The sequence below is a fragment of the Bicyclus anynana genome, chromosome 18 (genome assembly GCF_947172395.1).
Source record: "Bicyclus anynana chromosome 18, ilBicAnyn1.1, whole genome shotgun sequence".
NCBI classification, from domain to species: Eukaryota; Metazoa; Arthropoda; class Insecta; order Lepidoptera; family Nymphalidae; genus Bicyclus; species Bicyclus anynana.
Window position 1 is genome coordinate 11,128,118 of NC_069100.1, and position 24,849 is coordinate 11,152,966.

General features: G+C 35.9%; 1 protein-coding gene across 1 annotated transcript in view; it reads left to right on the forward strand.

Annotated features, from left to right (window-relative positions):
- Nucleotides 1–703: 703 nt before the first annotated feature.
- Nucleotides 704–24,849, forward strand: part of LOC112056919 (probable nuclear hormone receptor HR3) — a 153,172-nt gene continuing 129,026 nt past the window's right edge. The window contains exon 1 of the mRNA XM_052887007.1: nt 704–960. Coding sequence (XP_052742967.1) covers nt 942–960 — 19 coding nt within the window. The 5' untranslated portion in view covers nt 704–941. The remainder of the gene's footprint in view (nt 961–24,849) is intronic.

The following is a 24,849-nucleotide window of genomic DNA, read 5'->3' on the forward strand; positions in this document are numbered from 1 at the left end:
TTTTTTGTAATACGAGCCAAAACTATCGGCCATGATTGTCTATATTTTTACTGTTTCATGACGTCGCGTAAACACTAAACCTTAACCAAACGGAGTGTTTGACAAAATTATTAGTTTATTAATAATAAGTTAATATTATTATTATCGATACTAATATTATAAAGCTGAAGAGTTTGTCTGTTTGTTTGAACGCGCTAATCTCAGGAACTACTGGTCTGATTTGAAAATTTCTTTCAGTGTTAGATAGCGGATTTATCGAGGAAGGCTAAAGGCTATATTTTATCCCCGTGTTCCTTCAGGAACGGGAACCACGAGGGTGAAACCGAGCGGCGTCAGCTAGTTAGTCAATAAATTACACGAAACTGATATTATTTAAATTGAATTGATATTGTTATGAGTCAATTACCCTATTGTTTGATGCTAGGTGTGATTTGATGATTTTCAGGTGTAGAAAAAAATATGAAAATCCAAAATCTCAAGCCTACTATAACTAACTTCAAAGATCCCGCAAAACCCCGCCCATCTATCGGACACGCGTACCCAAATCGGAATTGATTGAACATGAACATTGAGCTATCTAGAATCCGTGGATCAAACCGGCCTCACCGTTACCGCCGGCATCACGAAAAAAATTACAGTTAGACTGCCCGTGCCGCGGAACGAAAAAACCACCAGCTTGCAGTGCACAAGCTATCACAGCCGCGCGTCACCTGGACGTGGGCACGCGGCTTTATTCCCGCGCGAATCTGACATTGACAGCGCGCCATTTTTAAAATTCGAACATTTTTTTAAATCTCCCAATACAGTGACTATTCTGTAATTAAAAGTGTTTGTCTGTGGTTCAATTTCAAAATACGAATTCTGAATATGGATGGATTACTTTGGAGTGATTTGTGATTTTTTTTTTCATTTTGCTGAATAGGTGAACGGATTTTAGCACAATGCCTAGCACTATACGAGGTAAGTTATTGTTTTAGGTTTATTTCAAATGTTAAATATTGGATTTTAAACTGTCTTAAAACCAGTATATTGTGGCTTTGAAAAACATCAAAAAATCCAAAAGTAATAAAATCACAAAGCACAAAACTATATTTATTTGGATTTTAAAATTGACATATAAATTGTGTTAAGGAAGTAGGTAACTACAGTCTATAAATATATTATTTTAAATGGAGCCATAATTTTTTAGGTCTGTGGTTTGTGTTGCACTATGGTTAGGCTTAATTTCAATGTGTTGTTTGTTGAATAATAATAATAATAATAATAATAATAATAATAATAATAATAAAGAATAGTTATCACCCATATTTCCTACTTAGAGTTCGCAAAAAAATTGCACATAGCAGCATCAATAAAATCCTATTAGAAATTCATAAAATGTATATTTTTTATGAACATATGTAGAAAAAAAGGATAAATTAATCATCTATAACAAAGAATTAGCATTTCATCCGCTGCGTACACCGGTATTCTTTCTTCAGTGGGGTGAATGCACTCGGTACCTACAACCTACTGCTTCCGTCAACAAAACAGTATATACTTGACTTAAAATGTTTAAAATTTGAATCCCATTCAGCAGATGTCGATTGAAATTTCAAATCGACGGACACTTTCTTCCATTTTCGAACGATTTATTTACGGCTGGCGCCATTCGAAATTTGAATTTGGGCGGTCCACTTTACTGTATTGTCTTTTTACTTTTTATAGAATTGTACAACGAAAACCAATATAAAATCCCAGAGGATATCGCTATTTCGAGATCTAAACCAGACATTCCTTTTTTCTATAAAGAAACTAAACGTATAGGTAGTACTTATAGAGCTTACTGGCCGTAGGAGACTAGTAATCCGATGGACCACAGTATAAAAGGGAATAAATATTATGACCTAACAAATAAACTAACTAAAAATGGCTCTGTGGTTAGTTTGTACGCCTTAGACGAGAGTTCTTTATTAGAACGAGTATCCATAAGCTGCTCTAGTAGGATCTTATCAAATTTGGCTAGACAGGCAGAACAACACGAGTGGAGAAGGGGAGTGTTAGTTAACTGTCAAGGAAATCCTTAACCCTACACTGTCGGTCGCAAGTCCGAGGATCTGTCCGGAGATTTTCTCTGTGCCACATGATGGATCCTGCACCTGCATGGTGAATCCATGGAATGGATAGTCGTCTCACGTTTTCCGCGTTTCAGTCTTTAAAAAAACAACCAAAATCTAAACCCCTACCCTACTACATTACTATAACTTAAAATTGAAAATTTTGAAAAACCCCCTAGGTCACGAAATTGTTAATTCAATAGACTCTCGATCAAGTCATCAATATTCTTCAGTGCGCTTTCATTTGAAACCCTACTCGAGTATATTTGCAGACATTCGGTTATTCTTCCACACTTTTAACCCCCAGAACTTTTAACAGCTCAACCGATTTTCATCAAACATGCCTAACACTCGCAAGAAGTCGCCTTTTATACAAAAAAAAACTATTTGAAATCGCTTCTTCCGTTCAAGAGCTATGGAGCCACAGACAGACTGACGGACAGACAGATAGACTCTAACTTATAACACCCCTCTATTTGCGTGGGGGGTTAAAAATATTGTAAACACAAACGTTGTTTACTGTGTGTTTAAATTGTAAATACATCACGCATAATGCGACTGCGACGAGTTGCATACATTGAATCCTATGTAGCCATCATTTAATGAATACTCAAAGTATCATAGGTAAGTTTTAGGCGGTAGCTTTGAAAGGCTTTTTTAATATAATTCCATAAGTAGCCGAAGTCACGCGGTTTCACCCGCGTAGTTCCCGTTCCCGTGAGAATGCGGGGATAAAATAGTCTATGATATTCACAAATAACGTAGCTTTCTAGTGGGAAAAAAATCAAAATCGATTTAGTAGATCAGAGATCACCCCCTAAAATACCACAAACTTTACGTCTTTATAATACTAGTATAGCCTTCAGTGATATCTCACCTAATGTTAAGTGACGATATAAATTTATTTTACTTCTGCCAGTTTCCATACGACATCATATCAGCTGGCTTATTCACTAATTTGGTCTTTATTGACAATTATATAAATCAATTGAAAAATGTCATCTACCTACTGATATACACGGCGGGATGTCAGTAGGCACCGAATGACATTTGTTACATAGAATCCTACTTCGTATATGTCAACTAACATACGTCAAAGTTAGTGAATTATCTCCAATCCGCTTGGCGGTACGTCTTTGTAGGTAGGGTGGTAATTAGCCACGACCGACACAGACTATAGTCGTTTTAAATATTTCGCGCAAAAAAAGTATATCAGCGTATTTAAATATTCCACTACAGGGCTACGCCTTCTAAAAAATAAAGCCAGGCCCTGTATTCGGCAATCCTTAGATAAACAGATTTTAGACCCATTTGCGTTGATAGTGAAAATCTTTGTCAATCACTATTGAATGTCAACAGTGGCGCATTTACTCACGACCTATACCTATATATAACAAATGTCATCCGGTGATTACTGGTGGATATCATACAGTAGGTAGATGATATTTCCCAATAGATTTGATGTTTTAAGACCAAAATAATGAATATGCGAGCAGATGTCAGGAGCGGCGATTCGTGAATAAAAATGTGGGAATAAGCAAGCAAATAATCAAATTTCACCTATTGCAATATTTTCGAATTTTATTACTTTTTTCTTATAACATAGAACTGTTTGTTTGTTTTATTCAAATGTGCAATAATAATATCGTAACCTCGGAAAAAAATCACAAAAGCAAAAATGATAATCTCTCATCTCCCAGATGAAATCCGGATGGGGGTACCCCTCGGGGCTATACCTTCTTGCCCGGGCAAGGTGCGGCGGATCATGTTCCCCCGGTCATGTTGTTTTAGCCCATTTCGGGGCTGAAGTCTTTCGGCCTAAGGGTATAAATGGAAGTCAATCAATGTGCTCTGCGCGGATTGTAATTACTCGCTATCTTGCGCTGGGGCGGTGTCAAGTCCTTTAGAGACTGGCAGCGTAAAGGCAATAAAATAAATTCTTTAAATAGTTTTTTTTTATACTCTACAAGTTAGGCCTTGACCACAATCTCACCTGATGGTAAGTGGTGATGTAATCTAAGATGGTAGCGGGCTAACTTGTTAGGAGTAGGAAGACAATCCACACCCCTTTCGGTTTCTATACGGCATCGTACCGGAACGCTAATACGTCTTTGCCAGTAGGGTGGTAACTAGCCACGGCCGAAGCCTTCCACCAGCCAGACCTAGACCAATTAAGAAAACCTCAATCGGCCCAGCCGGGGATCGAACCAAGGACCTCCGTCTTGTAAATCCACCGCGCATGCTACTGCGCCACGGAGGCCGACAAATAATATACGATAGTTGCTGAGAAAGGGCAGCTGGCACTTTAGGGCCTAGGGCAGCTAACACTACAAATCCGCCACTGGATGTTAATGTTAATGACGCGGAATCTACGGCTTAACTTGCTCTCTGCAGAGGGTGGGGTAGGATATTTATTGGAAGAAAGAAAAGCACAGTATTTAACAGCCCCACCCAAGAGCCGATCCTAGAACCTCGTGTTCCATATAGGCTAAACACTAACCACCAACGAGGACCAATAAGCCAAGCAGGGAGAAGGAGTTATAGAATAACTTTAAAAACAAGCAAAACTTTAACTTAACAAAAACCAAAAAAAAAAAAAAAAATTAAAAAAAATATCACAAAAGATGTTTATGTGATGATGCAATCTAAGATGACAGCATAGCTTGTATGATTACAGTTTATTCAACTTAACAGATATACCATAATGGAAAGCTAAATCATTTTTCTGTGTTGTAGAGAGGAACCTGCCAAAATTTTTGGACCATTGACCATCAGCCTATTAAGAAATTGATCCGACTTGGATATCGAACCCAAGACTTTGATGTCACAGGGTACCTACTGCAAGACTGCGCCAGAGCGGTCATAAATGTACAATGAATAATTTGAACTGCGCAATTGATTAATTTTGCAATATTTCGCGAAAAAAAGCAGCCACAAAACACCATCTCGTAATCATCATCATTATCAACCCATATTCGGCTCACTCCTGAGCACGAGTACACAATAGTCCACCGCTTTGGCTAGAAAATTAAGAAAATTCTCCGGTACGCAGGTTTCCTCACGAGGTTTTTCCTTCACCGTTTAAGACACGTGATATTTAATTTTATAAATGCACACAACTGAAATGTTGGAGGTACATGCCCGGACTGGAATCGTACCTACGCCCTACGGAATCAGAGGCAGAGGTTAAATCCACTGCGCTATCACGGCTCAAAAAACCATCTACAACGTTTTATTTCGAAACCGAAGCATCCTTACACGTAAAAGGGGAGTCGAAGGGCCGTCAGCATAAAGGAGAAACCTATCATGCTGTTGAGTAACTCCACTCTCTTCACTCCACTCCACCAATTTAAGCCCTCAATACTGGTGGGTAAACTTAGAGTAAAAAAATACGTCAGAAATACTTAACCAGCACAAAAGGTAAAGTAGTTCATAGCTAAAAGTGAACATTTCGAAAATCACTTCTTCTTCCTACCATGTAATCTAGCAAATCGAATAGGTCCACGCGACGCTCGAGTAAGTACACTTTTAGCATCATAGGTTCCCTTGCTAATGTTGACTCTACGATGTCAATTGTAAGAAGAAGCTATCTACTTTAACTGGACATTAACGTCATAAACCCTAATTATAAAGAGTTATAATAAAAACCACTCACATTTATAGCTAACTTTAGCCAGAAACACTGGAGTTGCAGGTAAAATAGTAATCGTTGCAAAGTCGACATTTCCCGGACAGAGTTCTAGTTTGTTACCCATTAAAAAAGATGTATTGAAGTTAACAGCCTTTAAAAATATAATAATTAATAATAATAATGGAAAAAAGTGAAGCTTTGTCAGGGCACAGTTTACTGAATACAGGTAAAAATTAAAATTTTATACTTGACACATAAGTAGTATTAATTAAAATAATATAAATCAGCATGCATGTCATTTTAATTATGCTTAATATTGTTTTGTCATGTCAATTAAGAGATTTATTACATATTGGATAGAAGCAGGCGTTACTTTGCGGAAGTTCATCATGATTATATAATGATTTATTTATTTTGCTATCATCCGCGAAAATTCGGCGAACCCATGCGACAATGTCACCCAGGTCCGACAAAATACTCTCTACGTACGTTGTTGACTCTACAACGTGCAATTGCACGTTGTAGAGTCAACATCTCCTGAGGATGCTCCGGTTTCGGGGTGAAACGTACGTAGAGAGTATTTTGTCGGACCTGGGTGACGTTGTCGCATGGGTTCGCCGAATTTTCGCGGATGATAGCAAAATAAATAAATCATTATATAATCAGAATTATTACAGTCATTCTGGATAGAACGTCGGGTTATTGAGGTCTAGTTACCTAAGAAGTATTTAATATTAATGAAGCATATATTTCAATTAGCCATTTTTCAATTTTCCTTTAAATGTTGTCAGTTTTTCTTCATTTATGATTTGTTAAAAATTAACGTATAGTAATATTTAGGCTTTTTAAAAAATCGCGATTTTTCAAGGCACCCCGCGGTTTCACCTGCTATAAAATATGGCATACCTTTATCAGTAAATATTTTAACGAGAGAATTAAAAAAACAAATAACTTACCTGTTTATATCTTAAAGAAACGTAATGCTAGAGTCAATTTCGTCTCTACCCAGGCAATATCTATTTTGCACTTTTTCACACTTCTTCCGCTACATGTGTACAATCATAATTGTATAATCGTACATCGCTCGTTTAAATTTTTATTGCGTGTCAGTGACCTTCCTTAGTATTAAATTTGCCATGTTTTTTTTAAAATTACAGTTGTACGAAGTTTCTGCAATCAGAAATATATATTTTTTAAATTTAGGAAAAACGAACTTCCCTAAAACTATGCATTCATCATCATCATTATCATTATTCACAACCCAATTCGGCTCACTGTAGAGCACGAGTCTTCTCTCAAAATGAGAGGGGTTAGGCTAATAGTCCAACATGCTGCCCGATTCGAATTGGCAGATTTCGCACACGTAGAGAATTAAGGAAATTCTCATGTATGCAGGTTTCCTCCCGACGTTTTTTCTTCACAGTTTCACATGTAATGTTTATTTTTTTACCTATTAATGTGACCTCTGCCTCCGATTCCGGAAGGTGTGAGTTCGAATCCAGTCCGGGGCATGCACTTCCAACTTTTTAGTTGTGTGCATTTTAATAAATTAAATATCACGTGTCTCAAACGGTGAAGGAACACATCGTGAAGAAACCTGCATACTTGAGAATTTTCTATTGGCCTAACCCCTCTCATTCTGAGAGGAGACTCGAGCTCAGCAGTGAGCCGAATATGGGTATAATGATGATTTATTTTTTATAATAGTGAAAAATTGAAGGTGCATGCCTCGGATTCGAACTTATGCACACCGAATCAATGCCAGAAGTCATATCCTTTGGGCTACCACGGCTTCCATACATAGTTTGTCCATAAAATGTAAACACTTAATGAGCCAAAACATACATCGTAAGCAGCTAACGGCTTTGCACGATACACTGTTGCCTACAAAATGATGAATGAAAACCACTTAGCGGTCATTCAAGAGTTTGACAAGTTCATTGACCTTTGCAGTTTGCGGTTCTTGTAATCTTACGTTGTTAACTTTAACTATTAGATTCTCATGAAATTCTTTAGTTGTAAATAGCCAACGCCGTACAGTTTCACACGCGTAGTTCCCGTTCCCGTGAGAATACGGGAATAAAATATATCCTGTGATACTCACAAATAACGTGGCTTTCTGGTAGAATAATAAAAAAAATAAATTTTAAAATTAGTTATGTATCCGGAGATTACCCCTTCAATACGACAAATTATTGAATATTTAAAAATATGGCAATAAAAACAGAAAAACTTTATCTCAATATAATATTAGTATTGACTATAGACTTAGATCATCATCTCCTTACCCTTATCCCACTTATGTGACCATAGACTTAGATAAGCTTGCTAATTCATCCGCATGGTTTTTGCTATTTATCTGATTTCGATTAAGTCCTACGTCGATAAAATACAGCCTATATCAACATTATCAGGAAGGAAAGGAGATGTGGTGCGTAGCCCACCACGCTGCTTCAATGCAGGTTGGTGGGCTTAGGTTGATAATGACTCTTAACGATCGCTATCAAATGTTTTTGATAATGACCGGAGCCGATAGCTGGAATCTGGAAAGTACGGGATTGTAACACCATCAATTATTCTATCAACGATATTCTATATATATTACATAGTCAGAGCAAACCACCATATAAAATCCATAATTAGTTAAAATAATTAGCTAGGATACAATTAATGGTCTAAGGGATACAAAGCATTTATTTTAACAAAAAAATCGGTACAGTTCTATCATAATAGGCTAGTTGACACTTTTTTAAATGGTCTTTAATAGTTCATTATCGTTCTACTAGACTGAAAAATATTTATTCAAATTTTTTTGAGTCTTGAAACTTTTAGTCAATTTGACAATACGAGCCAAAACGCCTGTCGATGTCGGCCATGATGGTCTATATTTCAACTGTTACATGACGTCACTATAACAAATCCCTTACAAGCGTTTGACAATATTAGTTTATGACGTTTACTACATCAAGTAACATTGTGACGTCACAAAAATGGACGACAGCTTTTTGACTTTTGAAAATTTTGAAAAATACATGATTTTTAATTATATTTAAATTTTATATTTAATCATTTAAGTATTTTTGTTTTATAAGAAATCCTTAACTTTTATTAATTAATATCATTATATAGTAGGTATCCTTATTGCATTTACTATGCGATATTTTTTTTTTTAATTGAGAAACAATACAATATGGAACTTAAGCAAACTTATCCTAATGAGAAATTAATATTATTTATATTAAATTTGATATGAGTCATCAACTCTATATGTAATAGGCTGTGTGCAGTTAGATCTTTATTCTCTAAAAAAAGAAAAAAAGTCATATTCCCTGCCACATTCCATTTTCGAATTCAAACGCTGTTCGAAGTTCGAAACATGCCTCAGTGTCCAGCGGTATAGGAAAAGCGATAGTTTTGCGATACGGCCCTCAGTACCGTTGCCACGTCCCTTTCTTCGTGACGTAGCGTACGGTACTCTGATAGTGCTGCCCGTTGCGATATCGATATGTGATAGGAATATATAATTTGTATCGATATAAGGCGTAGATTGACACAGTTCTGTATTCTCAGAGGATCTTGTGGCCTAGTGGAGACAACCAGTACCATATTGTTATATTTTTCCCTTAACTGTGGCGCTAACATGGGACCAACGAGATAATCTCGAAATATAGAAAAAAAGACCAATATCGGAGCACCCGGAAATACCGCTATCTCTTTCATTGCCTTGATACGAAAGAGATGGAACTGGACAACTCCGACTTTGGACGAAATTTTTTCTGTATTCTTCTCTCCACTGTTCACATCCTAGCATCACTTGACTAAATTGCATATTTTGAATATGTTATTTTATTACCTACACCTTTAGCTCATTTTGAATTATAATACACTAGCCAACGCCCGGCAGGTTTCAGCCGCGTATAGTTCCCGTTCGAGAATACGGAGATATAATATAGCCTATGACACTTACAAATAACATAGCTTTGTAGTGGTAAAAGAATTTTCAAAGTCCAGAGATTACCCCTGCAAGACCACAAATTTTATCTCTTTATAATATTAGTATAGATAGGTCTGTTTACGTATAAAAAAGGCTTTAAAAGATAGAGAAATAGAGAATTCCAGGCAAACGTACCCTCTTAGACCACATCTACATTTACCATCAAATAAGATAGTTAAACGTCTATCTGACAAAAAAATTATTGACCTTGACTTAAAACATTATCGCTATGTCATCACACGGTTGAGAAATTCCATAACAGAGTAAAAAAAACAAAACAAACAAATGAAAACGTCGATACGGAATGCGACACACGTCCCTACGATACGACATGACGTCGATAACGGTGCAGCCTCACCCACATACTGTGTAACTGTACGCGCCGTTACGCGAACGAGATCCGTGGGATTGGAAAAAAGGCATATGACAGGTGCGGCTGTATGTCGAAACGCCGTTGCCTTGTCTATGGATAAAAACAAAGTCATTGCGAATCGGCGCGAAAACTTCATGACTTTATAATCATTGCTTTGTCGATGAATTAAAAAAAATGCCTTGTCTATGAATTTAAAAAACGTCATTGCGAATCAGCGCATTTTTAATGAACTTTATGATTATAAAAATTTATTGTTTGTGTATAATTAAATAAATAAAAATATCCCTAACCGCACGTTGATATTTATTAATTTTATTTATCAATTTACATATTATGGTTTTTATTTTAGTAACATATCGTATTTACCTACTTATTTAGTTTAATGTTCTAATAAAAAAAAAAAGTCCTTGCCATGTAACAAACCAAACCGATATAACTATTTCTTTTTCTACTTCTGGGGCCTTAAGATAAGTTGTCTGATCAGACTATACATTCAAAAACCTATATCATTTACTAAACGTCTTATACCCATAACGTAAAATGTTTGTTGATAGCATGGACCTTCACCAAGATTTTTCATCTTGTTGAAAAGAGAAGTTCAAGATCATTTTGTGATCCTGAACTTCTCTTTTCCTAACAGCTTTTGATGTTATTTTCAGATCTGAAGCACAGGTTAGCAACTGAATTAATAAATTAATTAACAATGCCGCGCTACCTTTAAACTACATACTACTTTCATAGCCTTATATAAAAAAAAATATCAAAATCGGACTACTCAGTAAAAACTTACAAATGTCCATACATCAAAAAATATATACACGTCGAATTTTTTACCTTTTCTTACAATATCTCGTTGTCAAACTACTGAAGCACCATAATGGCGCCGAGTATTGATGTACGTGAAAAACTCAGACCAATTACCATAGGACCTGCCTCACAAGACGTTACCCCTCTGACAAAAGTATAATTATGATCACGATCTAACGTGCTTATAAAAACTGCGCCTATAGAATCGATGTTTCACAGTGTTAAAATTACACGTGTGTGTATTACGATTTAAATTTTTCTAGTAGCGTGCATTTCATTAATGGATAATGAATTTTCTATTTTATACAATTACTTTGTACTTATAAGATGCCTACCATAGGTAAAAACTATGGTCCTACCCTGGTTTGAAAGAAAGAACCTTGGTTCTACAATGGTTTGAGAGTCGAAAAGGGTGCCATAAGAAATCCGCGATAGGGATTGGTTGGTTTAGACACAGAACTAGAAAGTACCATGGTTAGGTCCTCTATCTTATAATAATATCACTTACTAGTTTTTGAAATTTAAAATCTCTGTTATTAATTCTTAAGCTGTTAAGTATTTTTTCTTAATTCATCAAAACGAGAAACAACTTTCTCGCAATTACTTACAACGGCTGTAAGTATAAATAGCTGTAAAACATAATATTCTTCAAACTTAACGGAATAAAGTGCGTGCTTAAAAAATAAAGCTCGTGTCTCTGGTGCAAACCGGTTGAGGTGAACGAACTCTTTTGACGATACCTACGTGCTTTTAAATTAAAAAAAATACTAGTTAGATATTTTTATTTGTATATTATTTTTTAAGAACAGATATTCTTGATAGTGAATTTTTTTATAAATCAGAGACTCGATTTTTTTGAAAAAAGAACACTTTTAAAACATTTATTTTTGACTATTAGTTCTGACTATCATATTAAAAATATTGGCTAATAATTCTTACTCTAATATTAGCTAATGTATTTTTAAATTAAAATTTCATCTAATACGAAATAATTCATTGAGAATTTGGAATTTTTGCAGTCAAAATGCAAAATATTTAAACTATACCTTGAATATATCTTGCCTTAACGCTAAATCACTTCTTCGCCCGTAACTAGAAACAGCCTTTACGTAAAACAAACCTGAGCAAAAATTAGCAATACCTAAATTAAGTCAAAAAAATTTAACCTTTGACCCAGTTGCTAAGCGACATATACGCACATGTGCACCACGAAGGTCATCAAATGAAAAAGGAGGTCACCAAAACAAAACATACTTTCGTCCTTAACAGCCTAGGTTATGGGCCTGACCTAGCCTAGCCCACAAGTCTAGATCCTAGCTAACGGTAAATCTACAAACTAAACTCGCATACAAATCATGACCTATTTACGAGCGAAAGAAAAAAAATACAGTTCTCTTTTTAAATTCGCGACGTGTTACTGTCATCGTCGATTCGGGCAATACCGTAATGTGACAGAGCTTGAATATTATTGCGTAATGGAGCAGATTAGGCGCCTTTACTCTGTCCGACATACCTAAGACATAAAATGCAATATCTAAATCTGTTTAAAGGATTTTTTGAGACATATCTCACTGGAAGTAGGTACTACAATCGTGTTTACTTGTTTGTCAATTGCTGTAATATATCCTAAGTAGTACTTAGCTGATTTATTTTGCTACTATCCGCGAAAAATCCTCTACGCACGTTTGAGGTGGAACATCCTTAAGGAGATGTTGAACTTGCGATATTACTACTACGTTGGTGTGAAAAGATCTTCGCATGGGAACTATAGTTGGATTTATTGATTTTTCGAGAACTTTAGCCAAATAAATCAATTATTCACTAAGTCACTAGTTTTCCTCAATATGTTTTATTAAATGCAAGCTTATAAAAAAGTCGTATTATAGTGGTAATGATTATATAAACGACAAAATATTCGTAGCTTGCTTGTATTGTTAAATGGTAAACTAAAAAAGGAAAAACCTGGCTGAGATTGTTGTGGGCTCTTCTCGGACCGAGGTGCGTTTGGAACCGTCGTAACTTTAAATTTAAGTTTTTGACTGATTATTATTATCTTAAAATATTTTTATCTGACGTTTCAAAAATACTTGTAAACTAAGCCTAATTAAATGAATATTGACTACTGACTTTATATAATGAGCTTCCACAAAATAGCACCTGCGTCTATTTTTCCTGATGACATAGCTGACAATATATAACAGCTACACATTAAGTCGATGGACGCAGAACACCGTACTGAATGACAGGTCCCTAGTTAGGTAGTCTTATAAATAATTATTTTATAGGACTAACCTAACCTAACTATTGGCCTGTTTTACAATAATTGCCTCATATTTAGAATACAATTAAGATCATGTCAATAATTTGTCTAATTTGTCAACCATTACTGTAAAGAAACGTAACTATGTAAATTAAATCCGATCGACTATTCATCAGTGTCGTCAGTCGTGTCGTGTCCGTCAGTAGTAAACGACTAAACGTGGATTGTTGAGTTCAATGAACGCAATTCGGCTATCTCCCGTTGGTCGGCGAACGTGCTGGCGGCGGTTTTACTTTTAAATCTGCAATGTAGTACCGCTATCAGACAATAGATGGTGCTGGCTGTCTCATTCGATTCTTGAAAAACCAGTTGTGTAATCAAATGGCTTATACATATGTATTCTGTGGTAATGGCCCCTTTTTTTCCATGAATGTCTTTGGTGGGATGTTATTGATTTTTTAAAAAGTTTTAATATTTAATCATCATTAAACATTACACTACATTGATATGCCTTTTTCCATAATGGAGAGGGTATATAAATTATGATGCTTAGACCCACCACGTGGATGCAATACTGGTTAACGAGATTAGTTAAGTTAGCCCCAGACTACAATCTAACCTGATGGTAAGTGATGATGCAATCTAAGATGGGAGCGGGCTAACTTGTTAGGAGGATGAAAATCCCCACTCCTTTCGGTTTCTACACGGCACGGTATGTCTTTGCCGGTAAGGTAGTAACCAGCCACGGCCGAAGCCTTCCATCAGCCAGAGCTGGACCAATTAAGAAAACCTCAATCGGCCCAGTCGGAGATCGAACCCAGGACCTCCGTCTTGTAATTCCACCGCACATAATACTGCGCTACGGAGGCCGTCAAAAATGATGACTAAATTGTGCCAAATTATGACTCTTTAACGATCAGGATCAGATGTTAATAAAATCGATACCGATAATTTGATTGAGGCAATGGGGGTGTACTTCTACTCTAGGCTGAATATTTTTCCTGTAAACTTCTTGGAAGAAAGAAAATCTCTGTACTTCACAGGTCTTCGTGATTTTATATTTTAGATCGATTAAATATCTGTCATTAACAAGTTATGTTTATGGTAATTGTTACATAGACTATCGTTAAAATGTATTGAGGTTAAAAGGGGGTGAAAACTTACACACACTCTTACTTATATTATAAACGCGAAAGTTTATGTGTTAATGTGTATGTAAGTGTATGTATATGTTTGTTATTGTTACTTATTCATGTCGCAACTAATAAACCGATTTGGCTGAAATTTGGAACAGAAATAGAATATACCAAGGATTAATAGATATCCTAGTGTTTACGGTATTTGTGAAAAACTGAATATACGCGAGCGGAGTCGCAAGCGTCCCCTAGTCACACTAATATTGTAAAGGCGAAAGTTTATGTGTATTTTTGTTCCTCCTAATGACTACTGAAGCGACTTAGCTGAAATTTGAAATGGAAATAGAATTCACTCTGCACATAGGCGTACTTTCATCTCGGAAAAATCCATGGTTCCCGCGGGATTTGTGAAAACTGGATTCCACGCGGACGAAGTCGCGGGCGTCCCTTAATTATATACAGAATGGTCAGGAGTATTTCCCATAATTTCAAGGTGTTGAGGAATCCACTTTTAGGAGCCGAACTGCATAAGTAATATTTTTTTTACTAAAAAATAAAAACTTTTATGTTTTCATACAAAGTAGGTAATTCAAATAATTCCGACCATTCATATAACACACGCCTTTATCAATCCTCACATTTTAAAATACGTAAAACTTGACTACGTCATTATTATAAGGATGCGTATAAGGGACACGTTTTAAGATCTATTTACAAAAGAAATATTAATTTTAGAACACATGTTCCTTGAACATTTTTTTTTTATTCTTTACAAGTGAGTTACAATCTCACCTGATGGTAAGTGATGATGCAGTCTAAGATGGAAGCGGGCTAACTTGTTAGGAGGAGGATGAAAATCCACACCCCTTTCGGTTTCTACACGGCATCGTACCGTAACGATAAATCGCTTGGCGGTACGTCTTTGCCGGTAGGGTGGTAACTAGCCACGGCCGAAGTCTCCCACCAGCCAAATATTTTTAATTAATTTTCGGTAAAGTTTATTACCCCAGAGTAATGGGAAAAACTCCCCAGCACCCTGTATAAAGAGAAGATTAATCACCCGATTAGATAGATAGTACACAAATTGTAAGTCATTAATACAGAATATGTATTATAGATACACATGTACATAGAATAGAAGCCGTCGACGCGTAGAGCCTCCCAAGGCCACGCTACAATAATGTAGAACATCAAACATTTAGGCATAAGCGTCTGGCTTCAAGGCCGTCTCCAGAGACTCCGCTACCTACTGTAGGCCGCCATTACTGCTATATTACCATGCGCGACATATCTGTAATAGTCTGTAGAATATAAAGAAAGCTTGCAATAGCCAGACAGTCCTCATTTTATGCTATTCTCGGACCGAGGCCCATTTGGAACCCTCGAAAGTTAATCTTAAGTTTTCGATTTTAATAACCATCATTAAATCATGCTAATTTTTTTTAATTTTAAAAGTGCTTGTAAACTAAATCTAATTGAAATAAATGTATTTTGAATTTTTTTTTTATTGAATTGAGTCGTAAAAGAGAATGCCCATCCCCGGCCCAGGCCCTAACTTGTTTTAATTTAAGTTATATACAAGTAAACTCAGTTTACTTAAAAAAGTTTAATAATTATGCATTAATATCAAAATCATTACTTTATTGAAAAAAGTTTAATACAACTTTTTACGACATTTTCAATTCATCTTTGTCCCCGACGGGGACAAACAAAGATCGTTGACAATACAGCCTGAGTTGTACGACATTTTTAAATTACTTATGATTGGTTTGTTTGTTAAGCTTGCGGGTAAAAAAATAATACACCTTTAAATGTAACTTCGCCGCTTTGGTACATAGATTTCATAATTAATAGGATATGTCTGGCTGTCGCAGACATTATGTATAAAATGACGAAGATCTAGCCAGCACAGTCTCTCGCTCTATACTCAAACCTTAAAAGTCAAATTACTGCGATGTCTTCCATTTTCTGAAAACGACTCAAGCGAACGGCCCAGCTGGTAAAGTCGCTGTAAAGTAACTAAATATCTTTTCTTTATACTTATATCTACTCCTTTTACCTATCAAAATTATTATCAATCCTTCATTTACTATTAAATAAATACATTAAAATAAAAAAGAGACTTCAGTTATTTCAAAATTCCTGTGTTTTCTCACTTACAGTAATTTTACACTAAACTAAAACACGAACAATCTTTACTGATTGTTTGTGTTTTGGTTTAAACGTTTAAACAAAACGAAATTTTGTCTGTGTGTCTGCCTGTTTTATTTTTATAGGCAATCTCTGCATATAGGCCATTTTATGCAAATACATGGTACCCGCATATTTGTGAAAAACTGAATTTTCCGTCTACGAAATCGAAGGCGTCCTCTAGTTTATAAAAATATTTTAAAGAGGCAGAGAATTTGTGAGATTGTAGGGGTTAATCTGTGGAAAATTATTTTACCAAAGCCACGTTATTTATAAATGTCAGGTTATATTTTATCCCCATATTTCAAACCCCGCGGTTTTGCATTTGCTAGTTTCCTACAAACCAATCAAAATTATTATAATTGATTAAAAAAAATATATTGTTGCACTTGTTAGGAAAATCCACCATCGTATATCAATTTTGTCATCAAAACATAATGAAGCTGCATCAATGCATGCCCGCATGAGACGGCGTGCTATGGCAGCGACATCAGCAATGAGAGCAAAAGGGCAAGCTATAGAAGTAGGCCGTGTTTACTTCGGGTTTCCGTGTTTTGGCCTGTTAGATCATACCCGGTTACGTAATGAAGCGATGTAGCGTTAGCAGAACAATACAAAATGCCATACTTATTGAAGTCATATTGTACTAGCTATGGAAAAGCGAAGTCTTATAGTACAGAGTACTACTCCTAAAAAAAGGTTCCAAAACTTATGTGTTTATATCAAGAAATAACTGTTATTTAAGTATCGAAACTCAAATAACAGTTATTTTTTGACGTGACAATTCGATGGAGCCGGCTGCACATTCGAAAAAGATGACGTCATGCGTCGTTCGCTCGCTTTAGGGTTCCCTTTTTTTACAAGAGATAAAGTATATTCTGTTCTATGAAGATTATTATTTTAGAAAAATGAACATATTCATTTGAAAAATGAACGTCTTATGACGTTGTCACGTTCAACTATCGTCAGTAAACCGACTTTACAGGCTACCGATTTTTTTTAGATTAATTTATAATGAAACACGGCTTAAACTCACGTGATATAACGTCGGAGTATCCCCGACTAGTTTGGAACCGATACGGGGGCATTAGTCATGAGCTGATTCTTGCAAATCTTCACGATCTAAACGGAGTTTTAACCGTGTTTCATAATAAATTATTATGAATAACACTGGCCCTAGTTTAAATTCTAAAAATATTGATTCACTAGCTGAAGCCGCGTGATTTCACTCGCATGGTTCCCGTTCCCGTAGGAATAAGGGGATAATATATAACCTAAAGCCTTCCTCGATAAATGGGCTATCTAACACTGAAAATATTTTTCAAATCGGGTCGAGATTAGCGCGTTCAACCAAACAAACAAACTCTTCAGATTTATAATATTAGTATAGATTTGCAAAGTTTTTGAAGTTATTTGAGTAAACAAAACGTCCTTTTTATAAGGTTTTACTGTTTTCAGGTTTCTCAAGTTTATAACAAATTCTTATAATATATAAATATTATTGTACAGACCATGTATTTGTATTGACCATGACCTTGTACGTTTATTATCCATTTTAGAGAATACTTTGAAATTATGGTAAAAACTGAAAATTAAAGGTTTCCAGATTGTTATATTTATTATAGCTTCAAGGTCTAAGCAGAGACTGAGAAGAAGCTTACCTGGGTATCCACAACCTTAGTTACCTGTAATTTTATAAACTTTTTTTGCTATCAGTACATTAGATACATAGTACTCGCCGGGACCGACATAAATTCGATTATGTGCCTTTTTCGTCATTCCCGAACGATCGAAGGATAGAGCGAGATCTACATTGGTGTGAGGGAGAAGAGAGATAGGGGCGCGGTACGCATGCGTATGCACGTGTCGGTAAACGCGCACGGCTCTACATGGCGGAGGCTTGTCGGGATAAATCCGTTGCATAAGTCTGAAGATTATTGGGACAAACTGTTTTGTCGAAAACTCTTTGTTCTTGATTGCTGTGTGAAAAGTGCGTTCAGTTTCCGTTACTATTTTGTTAAATGGTCCCTATTAGGATAGACGTATCTCTTGTTTATATGAAAATGAATTATTTAATTGGTTGTGGTTGAGTTGTCAGAGGCACAGTGTATTTTATAATAAAGTTCCACGTTTATTTTACAGTATTGGATTAAGCATTCGTGTTTAATTATTGACGTGTGATGTCAATTATAAATTATGTTTTACTCCGCGCGAATTAGTTCTTTTTTTTAATTCTCGATATTTGATATCAATAAAAATTAAAAAGGCTTGTGTTGTCATGGTTTAATGAGCTTGAAACCTAAAGCAATTTAATGTAATTGAAATATGGGGTATATTTCAACCCTTTAAAATCCGTTTAATAATTAAAAATATAGCATAATTAACAGATACACTATCAACAAAATTAGTTTTATGTTTCTTTAAAATTTTTGATAAATATGTTCAACTAAAAAAAAATACTTGATTTTTAATGATGATTTTTAATGATTAGATGATTCTCTACATTTGACACGTTGATACATTACCACTATATATTTTAAGATTAAAATAACTTGAAATCATGTTTACTTTTTAATTGTAAAAATATGTTCGGAGATATCGTCGGATCGGTTCACGGAAGTGAGTGTCATGGGCGCTACGCTGCGCGGCGTAGCGCTACGCCTCGTAGGCCTCACAGTGGCTACGACACGGCCGCGTTCGCGGTCCGCGTTCAGAATAAGGACACTGTGTCATCAGGTCCCTAGGACGCCTACAAACAAACAACCGCCAGGCCGCCAGCTGGAATACGATGTGAACGCACAGTGCCTCCGACCAACCAACACTGCCAATCGAATTACGAATAAACGCACAAAGAGTTCAAGATATATGACAAAAATATATATTAGGATGTCGACCCCTGACCTAGTTTCGATGCATCTGCGCCCTGCAGTGCAGTAGGACAAGAACCAAGGACGTTCGGCGCCTAGTGCTATGTGATACTTGTGTTCATTATTATAAGGAAACGCGCGGATTTAATTAATAAAAAAAAGATAATAAAGCTACGTGCAACACCCGACTGAGAAACAAAGTAATAATCTAAAAGTCTGATCGCCGATAGTGTGTTCCATATTGCGAATGTTTGGAGTGGAGATATCGATAGGAAATTGAATAGAAATGGCGGGCGCCCGAGACAATACCCTCGAGGGGCAGCTCACCCATGTAATACAACACCACATGTCGCAGCCGGGCACGGAGGCGCAGGTGAGCGTCCACCAAGTACAGAGCCCCTCTGGCAGCGGGAAGCGCCACCAAATAATAATCGATATCAAACAGGATATAGATATAGATGAACTGTCGACTCGCTCGTTAGCTGAGAGCGTCATGGAGACGCTAGGGGCGCGCTCCGCCGCCGTCTACATCGATAACTCCCAAGTGCCGGGAGAGAACTCCGACATGGAGTCTCTGACGACGGTCAACGTCATAGTTGCGAACGATCTCAGCCAAACGGCGCCCAGTCCTCAGGTCGAAGAAACGGAAACGGTAGAAGAAATGCAGGTGGAAAGTACAGGGATTTTACCAGGTAATCGGATAGCAGTGGACCGGATCGTGGAGATGACAAACGCGGCGACATCGAATGACAAATCGACGACGACGACCACGTTATCGATAACCACGGTGGCCACCACTACTGCGTCAGGTGAGTTCTATTTTGGTGCAACCCTACTGTATTTTTAGACAGACGGTATGGATTTTCGTATTAACATTATAAAAGGAGGAGGAAACCCGCCTAAGTTTCCGCTATGCTTATTTTTACTGCCAAGCAGTGTCTTTCATTCTACGTATCGTATTCAAGGTTGCCAGTAATTACAAGCAATTCAAATTATACATCGGGTTGTAGAGAGCCGATTTTTGGTATCTATGGCAGGAATTGGGAGGCGTTGATATGTTAAATACCATAATTCTATCTCACTCACATACCTGTCTGGTCGTTCATTTGTTTTTACAACTAAGTAGCGGTATAAAAATAAACATCTCTTTTAGTTATTTAGGTGTCATGTAAGTGCATATATTAGTAGCGACCTCTATGTTCGGTCTTTAGAAAACAAAATATATTGATATATTGCCCACAACGTCGAATCCACTCTTTTACCTTTTTATAATACATATTTCTTCTTAAATTTTTTGAATGAAAACATCGACCTTATAATGAAAGATTAGTCTATTTATTCTAATATAACAGTCTGTTAGTACCATATAAAGAAAATTATAGACACGCATTGAAAACCTCATCCTTTTTTTGTAGTCCGTCAATAAACAAGTATGTAATTAAATATTGACAATATTCAACATCTGAAGAGTTTCTAGTGTTGGAGTGAAGTATATGTTTAAAGCATTTTGGTAAATTTTCGAGGCATTACTGATTGCATATTCAACCGACTTCCAAAAAGGGAGAGCTTCTATAGTCGGCTGTACTTACTCCTATGTCGAACTCAAACGAATGAATCAGTTTCGTGTTTCATTTCAAATGTATTTTAGAACGACAAACTTACATCCAACTTACGTATAGATAAATCAATACAACGAATAACGATCATTCAGACATGAAGCTTTTTCATAAATTTAAAACATTTGTTAGTCCAATACTGATTTGATTTCGTACTATTTAGAACCCATGCGAACTAGCCCTTGGGCCCAAGAACAAAGTATTTATATAAGACGATATCGATTGAACTTTGTATATGTGATTTTCATGGCAGGTTGTACACAAATATGAACATAGCGATGTATAGTGGAGGGACGTTTTCCTTCAAAGCTATTCACCAGACTTCGGTTCTTTCGACAAAAATATATACCTCCTGAATTAAATATCTTTCTTTACCAATTCTGAAAAACTTGGCCATAATTACCAAATGTTGTTTATAAACAGTATTGTTTTTATATTAGTAAATAAAAACATCGAAATTCTCTAGCCATGACATTATGTACTAAGCACATTAAATTTATTTTGTTTTCTTTTATACACGCAACTGTTACGTAGGTATCTCGTGCTATTAGACTAAACGACGATTAATTATCTAAAGCTTTTAACTTTCACTAGTCAATGGTCTTACATCAAAAAGTTTCGTACAACCCTTGGTCCAACAGTCAAGCGAAAGCTTCTTATTTATGAAGATTTTTAAGAAGCTTTAAGGGTTGGGTATAGAAGGCAGTAAATTTCTCACTCTGTACCTGGGACCCTGACCCAGTCAAAACCTAACGACAGAAGCTTTTTAATTGATTTTTTTTTTAATTAAATTTTGTAACATTAAAAATGGTTAATTATTAAAAAAATAACAGTTAAAATGAGAGAAAATTTCTTTGTAATAATTGATTTTCAAAATAAAACTCAACGCGTCTAATCTTAATGAAACAAAATCTAGGTAAATAGGTGGAAATACGTAAAAAAAATCCATCCGAAAATCTAAATCTACTGAACATTATATAAAAACTCTGCGCAATACAATGAAAAATCGTAAAGTTGTACGCGCATTGTTTATTTATAAAGCGACAAAGAAGCCATTACAGTATCGATCGGCGCGTGTCTCACTGCCCTATAAGTGGAGCTGTATTTATAGCGGGAACTGGAGTTACTCCTGGGGTGCACTCCCTTTATGCTAGCCACAAACGGTCAATTATTCTCACGTTTTTATTCTCAATATAATATATATAATAATATAACTATATATATAATAATATAACTAGCTTACGCCGCGCGGTTTCACCCGTGTGATTCCCGTTACCGAAGGAATACGGGGATAATATATAGCCTATAGCCTTCTTCGATAAATGGGCTATCTAACACTGAAAGAATTTTGTCAAATCTGACCAGTACTTCCTGAGATTAGCGCGTTCAATCAAATAAACAAACAAACAAACTTTTCAGCTTTATAATATTAGTATAGATATAATAATATAAGTATATTCTCAATTATTTTACGGCCTCCGTGGCGCAGGGGTATGCGCGGTAAATTTACAGGACGGAGGTACTGGGTTCGATCCCCGGCTGGGCCGATTGAGGTATCTCTTAATTGGTCCAGGTCTGGCTGGTGGGAGGCTTCGGCCGTGGCTAGTTACCACCCAGCTTCTGAGCCTTCTAAATTTAAAAAACAATTATCATCATATTTTTGCCGATTTACACACAACCTTGACAAATCATACACCCAAATCTTTCTCATGAATCATTATAGCAATTGGTGAAAACTGCATACAAACAGTTTTCGACTTTGTTTTACAATAATAATAGGGATGATGACAGTTTTTTAAATTGTCTATAAATTAAGAGTATGCTAATAGTAAAGCAAGTTTGTAAAAGTAACAGGATATCTGCGATCATTACTTTCGGAGCTACAGGGATTTAAAGAGTCAGATTTGCGGCGCTGCCGGGATCCCTGAAAAACGCTCCATACAAAATGGCACGAACTATTGATGTCGTTGGCTCGCTGATCGTTAGATTTGTATGGGCGTTCAAACAAAATTATTGATATCTTTGTTATTTGTGTTTATAGTTCTCTCTTCTCTTCTTTTTCTTTATGTTTATAGTTTATTTAATAAAAAATGTCACATTTAATGTAAGGAAGCTAACAGCTAACTAAAACTGTATGAATTTTCATGTAATTACAATAAAAAAAATTTGATAGATTTTGAATTTTATAATCTTATTTATTTTGCAAATATCCAGACGTTATTTTCTTTTTTTGGATACCCGAATGTATCATAAAAATCAATTTATTCAAACCTAGTCATCATCCCCATTGATCGTGTGTTGGTCCCGCCGGTTTACCGTTTACAAATCCATACAAATTCATTATTGATGTATGTACGAGAAACCATATCACGCGGTATGAATTTCCTTTTTATTGGGTTACCTTCGACAAAATTCGCCACTGCTAGGGCTCCAAACGCGCCTTGGTCCGAAAAGAGTCCAAACAAATTCAGCTTCTGAGCCTTCTAAGTTTAAAAAACAATTATCATCATATTTCAACCGATTTACACACAACATTGACAAATTATAGGTACACCCAAATCTTTCGCATGAATCATTATAGCAATTGATTAAAACTGCATAGAAACAGTTTTCGACTTTGTTTTACAATAATAATTATGTAAGTACTTACAAGTTAAAATTTTTCTGTTTGTCCTAATCTCTGAAACTGCAAGATAGAGGAAGTTTTAAGCAACTTATAAAGTTACTTTTTATACTGGAGAAATCTATAGTTCCCGTATGATTTGAGAAAAACCGAATTTCACACGGAAAAAGTCTTTAACATTAACGTATCTGAACTGAAACGATGGTCTAGTGGTCAGCTTAGGAGTACGAGATGGTGGGTTAAAGTCCTAGGTTGGACTGTAGAAAAGTGCGTTTTTCTTTCTTCTAAGAATTTTTCTCAGCCCGGAGATGGAAGTTGGTGACATTACACCCCCGTGGCCCAGAGTCCGTAGTGGTCGTTACTAAATCTAACGCACCACTCTATCTATGCCCACCTATCTGTGTTAGAGCAGAGCAACGTGGTAAGTCTAAGCTCTATCTAAGGTAGGAGGCCTGGTCCTGGGCTGATAATGATGATGTACCTCATTGAAACTTGTTTTTTATTTGAATGGTATCCTCGCTTTTCAATGGCATGGCATGGCATTTTTGCGTAATATGACGGCATTTTAAAATCAGTTTTGTGTAATGTTTATAGCGCCATCTATTATGTAATAGTTGAAGTAGCTTGTCATAATATATGAACCATTCGTTGCCAAAGCAAACCACAACCTACAAATCTGTAGTGACATCTAGTGGTGTAAGCTTACACACATCGTGCGTCATTAATCAGGTAGGTAATAATGAGATAGCAAAACGCAATTTGTTTTTGTAAATAACAGATAAAGCATTAAATTACTCATATGATTCAAGTGTTCTTATCTTTGACCTATATTGTGTAAAATTGTAAACACTAGATCGTGTACAAACATAAATTATAATAATTTACTCAAACACAATCATCAGTAGCTGGTATACTACATAACTCTGTCAGTACAGTAAAATAAATTATACAAAAGTGTTTTTATAAAGTTCATTTACCAATGCCATCTGTTATCGAGTAGCGGTTGCAGCTTTTTTATTTTTAATAAATATAACAATAACAACTACAGTTCAAGTGCCTTTTTATCTCTAGCCTAGATAAATTAATTGTTTATGACGTTACAAAGAGCATATTTTGAGTTTTTTTTATCTTTACTGTATTTTAATTCAGTTATAACATTTTATAAAGACAGAGAACCTCATAAAGTACATTAGGTGAACACTATTTTTCTTTTCACGAGAAAATGTGAAAAAGAATTTTCTCACTACGGTAATCAG